Here is a 9,468-nt window from a genome sequence, read left to right as displayed (position 1 = left end):
TATAAAGAGGCACATAAACTGTATACACCAATATTCTGTGGTCAGCATAACAAACCAGTGTCACATGAATGTAGTAGTAATAGATAAACACACTTTATTCTATTGAAAAAGCTCATTGCATGACATAGTACCAGTAAATGCACCAGATCATTCATATATTTAGATAACACTCGAAAGAAAAACATTCAAAGCACAAACCACCAAAATACAAGCGCCAATGGTCCTCTTAACTCGCATCTTCAAAGCCACTCCACTCACAATTCCGTCAATTTTACTTCTGCATTAAGCATAATCGTAAAGATTAAACAAAAATCAGAAACAGTAATTCATTCTTTAGGAACAGAAAAAACAGGGAGAAACAATTTTGTGAATTTTTCAGGCACATTCAGCAACAGAAAATATGACAAATATGACAAAAACGGAAGAAACATGATTGAGAACTTACAGTAAGGTAAGATCTTCCACTGCTGGTTATCACCTTTGTTCCAGTCCCAGAGGACTATTGTAGTGCCATCATGCACACCTCCAGACTTCTTATCACCGTGGAAAGCATCCACATTAAGATGAATGTTATTCACCATCCTTATAGCTCTGTGCCCATCACCAAGGTCCCGGCTCTCAGTCCACAAAATAGACTCGTCAAGGTAGTCTGGATTGTAAGCTATCAGCCGAACCTACAATATTAAAAGTATAAAATAGAAAACGATATAGTTAACATTATTTCTGTAATAAAAGGGTTTAGGGGGCCAGAACCATCTTGTCTCACTTCAAGGTTCAAACCTCGTGCTTTACAAAGCACTGACGACAACATTACTTGCAGATGACAAGTCAAAGAAAGTGCACTACTAAAATATGCACACAGGATTGTTTTACTGTTGCTCTTGATTACACTTTTTATTTCTTTCTATTAACTTTGAAGTTTAACCCATTTTTTGTTCACGTGCATCATGTCAGTGGAAAGAAAATAGACAAACCAACAAAAGGTTAACCCAAGAAGTTGCATTGCAATTACCCCAATGCAAATAGTTTCGAAATTTGCACATCAGAACAACACACCAAAGCATCTTTTATCTTAAAAGCATAAAGCTCCAACACATTCATCATTAAAGCCATTGACAAAAGGTCCTAGCTTCACCATTCTGATTTTAACGTTATTATGATCACATATTCACACTCAGTTCCATCTCATTTCCACCTCATTTTTCTCCTGTCTCTCTCTTCACCTTCCATTATATCATTTACCCACTCCATTTTTTTTTTCTCTTTACCACTCACTCGGATTCATCCATCCATCCATTTTTGGTATGTACATTAGCCATTTATTGGAAACAGAAAGACTACTAAAGCAGTCAAGTGTTACTACAGTATATACATATTCAGTAGTAACAGAAAACCAATATCACAGACTGGTGTCCACTTGCAGTAACATACATCAACATTCAATGGATCACACATTTCCTGCAATCAGGAATTTAACACACAGAGTCGCTAATAATTGTAACCCGTTGGATGAAAATCAAACGGATCACATCATAACCTGTAAATAAAACTAAAATTGTGCATCTGAAATTTAATCCGTCCAATCTTCATCCACTGGTGCTGATCCCCTATTGCGCGAATGCACTGAACATAGGGATCATTCAACAAACTCACAATTCCCATGCTATACCCAATTGTAAAACCAGCATACCAATTATCATGCACAATGACATCAAAGAAAAAGAGACACTCTGCAATGAAAGAGTAAACCTTGAGAGAAAGATCTTACTGGATGAGAGCTACCAATGGAATGCTTCAAGGCCTCGCCAGTGGCCTTGTTGACCAAAGAGAAAGCAGGGCACCCCTCTGCATCCTTTACCCTGGTGCTGTACTTCTCATCCTTATACCAGTGCTGCATTTCCCAAATATTCAGATAAAAAATAATTAATCCATTACAGGAAAAGATCACATTTTTCGTGAACTGGGGTTGCGAGGGAGACACGTGAAGCTACCTGATACTCATTGGAGGGATCGGAGGGTGCGAGAATGACTTGGCCATGACGAATTGTGAGAGAGAAATCGGGCGCAGCTTTGGTGACAACCCTCACGGTGGGTTTGGTCCTGAGACCGGTGTTAGCCTGGTGGCCGACGTGGGTCACGGTGGTGGTGCTGCTGGGAGAGTTGTGAGAAGAGAAATGAGGAGTGTGGTGGTGGGACTCGTGAGCCACGTGGTGGACGGTGGAGGTGGTTCCAGGAGGGGGGTAATAAGCTGGAGCGGGAGCAGGGGAGTACCCGTGGGAGAACCCGTGATCGGATTCATGGTGGTGATGAGAAGTGGGAGCTGAGTAGTTGAAATCCTGAGACACGTGTCCTGGTGGCGGCACGTGAGAGGTGTGGAACACGTTGGTCTCGGGCTGAGGGGGCGGTGGTTGAGGAGCGCCATAGAAGGGTGGGGGCGGCTGTTGGTGAGGGTTAGGGAAGGTGCTTCCCGGCGGAGGGTAAGCATTGCGTCGTTCGTCGTCGTCGTCGTCTCTGCGGTGGTGGGTGTGGCTGAAGGGAAACGACATGGTGGGTTTTGAGTTTCGGAATTGGAACAGAGCGAAGAATGCTTAGTGGCTAAGTTTAGTTTGGTCGATACGATTGATGTTGGAAATGAAATGTGTGGGCCGGGCCCACACTACATCTATTATCTATTATTATCAATAATTATTATTATTATAAAATCTAAAATTGAATAAAATAGCACTGGTAGTTGGATACGTGGCACGGTTTCAGTTCGTGTGGGGGCGATTCTCTTTTCTGCAACTTTCGATGAACTATGTCATCAGATTCTGAAAATCAGTAACATATTGAACAACAGTTACGTGTGAACCGGTAGATATACGACTTCAATAAATAATTGCTTTTGGAGTAGAAGCTATACTAAATTAAAATATTTTTAAGGTTCTTTTAATTGATTAATTACTTGGTCATAGATTATTATTTCTGATTAACAGAAATTATCGAACAGATTTATATGGTGAAAAAAAAAATTATGACCTTAACACAACTTGCAAAATGTAAAGCAGAAAATTATTTCATCGACATTTTTTATGTTTATTTAATATTTGTTATCAGTGCATTGTTTTAGTTATGAAAACAGTGCCTCTTATTATTGAAAGAGTCAAAAGCCAAACTTTTAAAGAAAGAAGTTCAGAACGTTAGTTATTAAAAGAAGAGATCAATCAGAATATCAATGATAAAAATTAAATGGAAGTTTTAAAAAAAAAATTAGTTCCTAATAATTGATTTTTGAATATTAATGTAATAAAAATAATGAAACATATGAGGACTTAAATTACCTTAGATTATTACAGTGTTCCTAGTCATTACACTGAAATAATTTCTTCTATATTATTAAATTTGTGACAACAATATATCTGTTTATAACTAATTTTATCTCTTTTGGAAAAAAATTGGTGCATTAAATGGTTTACCATTAACTTTTTAACCTTTTAATAAAATTAACATATTATCAAATAAAACACACACACACACTCACTCACTCAAACTAAAAATTACATTTAACACATTTCTCTAAATAAACGTGACAAAAAACTTTAGCTCATTCAATATTGGCTTATGTAGACATTATGTTGCTAACTATTTAGATGACGTTAGAAAAAAGGACTAAACTGAACAAAATTTAAAAAAAATGATCACTTTGAACGTCGAAAAAAGTCGAGAACCACTTTGAACAAAAGTGACGAAAATAAAGACCAAAATAAGTATTAAGCCTGTTAAGAAGTGGAGTTTAAGCCTAACTCAACCCCACAAACCGGCTTATGAGGTGAGGTTTGCACCCACTTATATATTATAAATTGGTCTTATCTCTAATCTATGTGGAACTTTCAACACCCCTCATGCCGAGGTATATACATCTCGAGCGTAAGACTAGACATTAATGAGTGGTCCGATAACGGCCTGATAGCGGGTGAAACAACATGCCCAACAAACAATAAATATCGCCAAGAGAGACTCTAACCTGACTTTGATACCATGTTGAATATAGTGAAAAACTATGTATGAGATTAATTTCCCTTGTGTTGATTATACAGATAGAGTCCTCTATTTATAATAGAAAAAATATGGACTAAGCCCAAAATACAAATAAGAAATAATAACAAACTAACTAAAGATAAAAGATAAATATAAAATAAAGATAATATATCTAACACCCCCCCTCAAGCTATAGTACATATGTAAGACTCATGAAAAATATTTATAATAGTAAATTTTAGCATTTTATTAGTAATAATAATTTTAATGGATAGAAAAATGTAAATTTTGGATATAAAATTTTAGTAATTCTAGAATGAGAGGTTCAAATTTTTGATAACTTATTTAGGATTTTTTTTTAGAAAATTGAATAGTAAAAAGTGAATAGTAAATAGTAAAGTGAATAGTAAATAGTGAATAGTAAAAAAAAATGAATAGTGCCAAAGTGATAAGTAAGCCACGTTGGTGCAAGGTGGATCAGATAGAATTTGATTTAAAATAATATTTTTGTAATAGTAAATGAATAGTAAAAATAAATAGTAAAAAAATGAATAGTAAATTGTTTTTGGCTATAAATAGCAAGGGATGGAAGGCTGAAACTTACACCAAGATTATAGAAAAATTTGTGAAAGAAGAGAGTTGGAGAAATTTTTAGTTGCAAAGGGGGAATTCTGGAAGTTTTCGGAGAACTGTTTCAGAGAAGGAAATTAAGTCTGCAATAGAGGTAAGGGGAGCTAACTTTGAGTATTTCCTTTTGTATTATCTTGAGTCTTGAATATGCTATATTTTGCTTTTGTCTGATCTTAAATCTTGAATATGGAGTATTTTGTTTCTGTATGATCTTGAATTTTAAATGAGAGTATGCTTTGGTGTTGATATCCAAGTGTGATAGTTGTAAAATGTGATGTTGATTATGTTATGTAATTAGTATGTTATTAGTTGTTTATTTTTGTATTTTGGAAGGATTAGAAATTGTCTAACCGGCTCTGCCAGATTCAATTTCTTGTTTCCCCACACTTTATATTGTTTTCCTCATTCGTTTTTATTTTTGGAAGGATTAGAAGTTGTCTAACCGGCTCTGCCAGATTCAACTTCTTATTTCCCCAAACTTGTTATTATTCTTATTATTTAATTACATTGTATTCCTGGAAGGATGAGAAGTTGTCTAACCGGCTCTGCCAGATTCAACTTCTTGTTTCCCCAGAACTTTTACTGTTCTATTTAATTTTTATTGCATCTTCCTGGAAGGATTAGAAGTTGTCTAACCGGCTCTGCCAGATTCAACTTCTTGTTTCCCCAGAACTTTTACTGTTCTATTTAATTTTTATTGCATCTTCCTGGAAGGATTAGAAGTTGTCTAACCGGCTCTGCCAGATTCAACTTCTTGTTTCCCCAAGAATTTTTATGTATTAAGATTATTTTAATGATTGTCAAACATTTGATTCTTCTACGATGACCATTTATAGTAATATTTTATTATTGTTATTTTATTTGTAATATATTTATCTTGTATGATTTCTGTGATGAATGTATTTTATGATGTTGATTTGAATTTATGCGTCTGAACATGATGTGATTATTGTGGGAAGTAGGTGAATGTATGAGGTATGTTGGATTCACTATGATAATATGATGGTATCTGGTTATTCATGTCTTGGGTCAAGTTTCAAAGTGATAGTATGGTTCATGGACGTAATTCCATGATCCTCAAGGAGAGGATACATGGTGGTGCCCTAGTAGTGTTTAGAATGAAAGTAGGAGCTCAGTCTTGGGGGTCATCCTAAAACTCCAATGGTCTTTCTTCTCATGTAAAGAGGATTGAACCATGTGGTGAGGAGTAGTAGGAGGTCCTAGTCTTGGGTGCTTCCAGTATGATCCAAGGTGAGTAATAACGGATTAACCTCGTGAATGTGGTAGGGTGGGGAGCCCAAGTTTCATAAGCCACCACGAGTGCAAGACCCGCCATAGCTCGACTATCATTCTAGTCCGGACGAGTCGGGGTATAAAGTAATAGGTCTTGTGATGTCAGTTTACCATGTTTGGATGACTTTTGCATGTCGTGTGAGTGGGTGAATTATGGTTTAATAAGTATGCTCTAATTGTTCTTTTATACGAATTTAAGTATGATAACATGAATTAATTGTGCTATATGTATAACATGCTTTTTATATCTAGCTCACCCTTGCATTGTTTGTGTTGTGTGCTGTTTGGGTATGTTTCTTTGGCGATGATCATCCACTTGGATGGGAGCAGATGTTGTCGCGGAGATACCCTTGGAGCAAGAGCTGGAGGTTACTAATGTTGCAGAGTAGTTTTCTTAGGGATTTCCTGATTGAACACTTGTAGTGTTTAATCCTTTCAACTGTTCAAGTTTAAATTTTCTGTTTCTTTTATTTCTGGATGACTGTAATTTCACATTTAATTACACGTCATACTCCGACTGTTCTCTATATTTGGATGTTAACGTCTTTATTATATAATATTGGTTGTTATGTTATTATATAATCGGGATGTTACAACATACATATGTTCCAAGCTTGTTACTAATATAATTCATCCAGTCTTAGTGAAAATATCTGCTTTTGTACTCGAGTGACACCAAATTGATAATGATTTGCAAGACGAGATAGAAGATGAAATATCAACCCAAAAGACTTTCCCTGAGCAACAAATCTAGGACGTTGCTTCATGTAAATCTTTTCTTGCAAATCGTCGTTGTTGTTGACATCCAATGGACAAAGAGGTCATTGTTGGAGAGCCACCACGACTATAAATAAACTAACAAAAGCCAATTTTTTCATGGGAGAAAAAACATATATGAACGAGTCAAACGCAATGGTGACAAAAGGAAAGTTAGAAGAGACAACAGTGGAAGAAGCCATGGATAAACAAGAGAAAAAAACTATAAAAATCCATAATTTTTCAATCAATACACTTGAAAAAAGAAAAAGAACAACTTCAATACTCTGAATAGTTGCCTCACAGGAGACAGGATGTGCAATAACTTGATGCTTAGTATAACTTAAAGAAATTAAAGAGAACTAGTTGAACTAATTAAAATGTAGCCTCAGTAATATAACCCCATCTATTTTGGTTAAAAATAAAACTAGATATTGTGTGGTTGGCTGAATTCTTAAGCTCACAACAAATTCAAAAAACTAAAATTCTCAAAGGACAAAACTATGTTATGCTGATTGGACCACTACCACCTATTTTAGCTTCTTCGATGTAGTTGAACCCATTAACTTATGCATATATATCATTTAAGTGATTTGGGTGTTATGAGGAAAGCTTTTAGAGAAATTTGAGCATAGGTGAAAAGTTAAAATGGTGAAAAATTAATCGTAATTTGTAGAGGTCCTAAACTTCTTCAAAAAATAATTAAAACCTCATTATTACTTGTCTCCATTCAATTCATCATAATCATTTTAAATAATATTAATTTAACCTTCACAAAATAACGCACTAAATAGTAGTTTTTTTAAGTGAGTCTTAGTTATTCTTCATTTCCAAAGTCCAATAGAAAAAAAAACTATACTAGAGGACCCAATTCCATACATCATCACAATAACAGTATTAACAACACCCCTTAAATTAAACATTAAGCACCAATAGTGATAGTAATAGAGAAATAAAATATAGTATTACTGGAGCTTGGAATTGAATCCATATAATTGAATTCACGAGATTATATTATTTACCCTATCATTGCATTACAAAAATAAAAGCCAGCAAGTCACATAAACGATAATCAAACCCAAACATAAGAATTTCTTTGGAGTATATTCAAGCAACTATAGAGATAAAATTCATACTTTGTGGTTGTGACATTTGTGGCAAGTGCATTGTTGTTTGCACATTTGTAGAACCAATAAGTAAGGCAAAATTTTTAGCTAATACAAAAGCAATAACATAAAAAACTATTTCAAATAAGACTTTAACAATTTTTTTAACAATTATGTGTTACTATTTTTTTAGTCCGTATATTTAAAATAGATCACGAACTACTTCAATTATTAAAAAATTATCAAAAAAAACATTTTCGTTTCAAATTAATCACTAGGTTTGTACTAGGGAAACGAATTTTGTATTGATACTATTATAAGTGAGTTGCTAACAGGCTGTTGCACATGCTCAATCACCATCTCTTATTCAGGAAAAAGAAATAAAATTCAAAGAGTATTCTATTTATAACATTTATTAACATTTGTAATCATGTACGTTAATCTATTTATAACCGAATAAATACAGTTTTAAAAGTATACAGTAGTAAAATATAATTTTGTATCTTCAAAGATATGTATTTAATATATTTTAATATAAGTTATATTTATAAATTTAATTTGTTGTGACTTTTAATGCATAGAAGTAATTTTTTTTTGTCTTTTACCATAATTATGAAATTCTGTTTCATTTTTTTGTCTTTTAAAAATGTAATTCGATCTCTTATCATTTTAAATTTCTTTCAATTCAATTTTATTAATTTTTTAATCATTTTTATTTTAAATAATTTTTTAATTGATGCATGACTTGAAATTACCCTATTAAATAATTTACATGAAAATTTTGAATCCAACTTATCTTAAAAAAATGACCATTCATTCTAAAAGCTGAACTCCACCAACAACTGGAAAAAAAATATCTGAAATTGGAATTTTCAATTTGTTGGTTGTTGATGAAACTTAGTTTTCATGTTTATCAACCTTTTTGTTTGAATATCAATTGAGCTTTATTCTTTCCATATATAGGTAAATCTAAACAAGTACGTCTTGAATCGGTTAAAAAAAAGTTCAAAATCTTATAAAAAAATCGAAAATAAAAAAATATGGATCAAAATTAATTTTCAAAAATCTGAAAATTATACACAAAACAAAGGACAAAAATATAATTTAACCTAAAAATAAATATTTATCTTTTAATTATGTAATTAAATAGGAGTATAAATTTTTAATTGCGCACTTGAAGCATTGTTAAAGTTAAAAGAAAGAAAAAAGCTCACCTTACTCCCCTCTTTATTATATCTGTCATTTAAGTCAAAACCAAGTAGTTATTGTTAAATGTAGACTTCAAATATAATTATAAACTACTAAAAAGTTGGATTAAATTTTTTTCTTTGATTAAAATTAACTTTCGCACTTAATTTTTGTAATAGAATTTTTTTGTTTATTTTTTTAGAAACTCTTCTATACTTGAGATGTATCGGTTAATTTAAGTTAAGAAAATTTTGATTTATTTTCTCATACGTTCCTATTTAGATATGTCTAAAATTAAATTTTATATTCGCACGAAATATTGGTTCGGGTATACAAAGTGTGATATTGTGATGTAGGGTGTTATGCTCTCTCCTCTATCTAAGTAAGAGAAAGAGGAAGGTCCAATCATGCTACTTTGAGAAAGATGCTTAACACATGCAAGTCGATCAGTTCGCCCTTAATAAATAGGCAACATCGG

The 9,468-nt window shown here is 33.1% G+C and overlaps 1 protein-coding gene across 2 annotated transcripts; it reads right to left on the bottom strand.

Annotated features, from left to right (window-relative positions):
• LOC108329676 (ricin B-like lectin R40G3) lies at positions 1–2,642 on the bottom strand. Of its 2 annotated transcripts, none has more exons than XM_017564010.2 (4): positions 1,992–2,642; positions 1,769–1,891; positions 446–674; positions 1–277 (listed from the first exon to the last, which is right to left on the bottom strand). In XM_017564010.2, coding segments are annotated over exons 1-4 (909 nt in total). In that variant the 5' UTR covers positions 2,547–2,642; the 3' UTR covers positions 1–275. The 2 variants fall into 2 exon arrangements, with proteins under 2 accessions (XP_017419499.1, XP_017419498.1); XM_017564009.2 differs by having other exon boundaries at positions 1–274; positions 1,992–2,633.
• Between the last annotated feature and the right edge of the window lie 6,826 nt (positions 2,643–9,468).

The sequence above is a fragment of the Vigna angularis genome, chromosome 2 (assembly GCF_016808095.1).
Source record: "Vigna angularis cultivar LongXiaoDou No.4 chromosome 2, ASM1680809v1, whole genome shotgun sequence".
NCBI classification, from domain to species: domain Eukaryota; kingdom Viridiplantae; phylum Streptophyta; class Magnoliopsida; order Fabales; family Fabaceae; genus Vigna; species Vigna angularis.
This window is presented reverse-complemented; position numbering and strand designations above follow the sequence as displayed.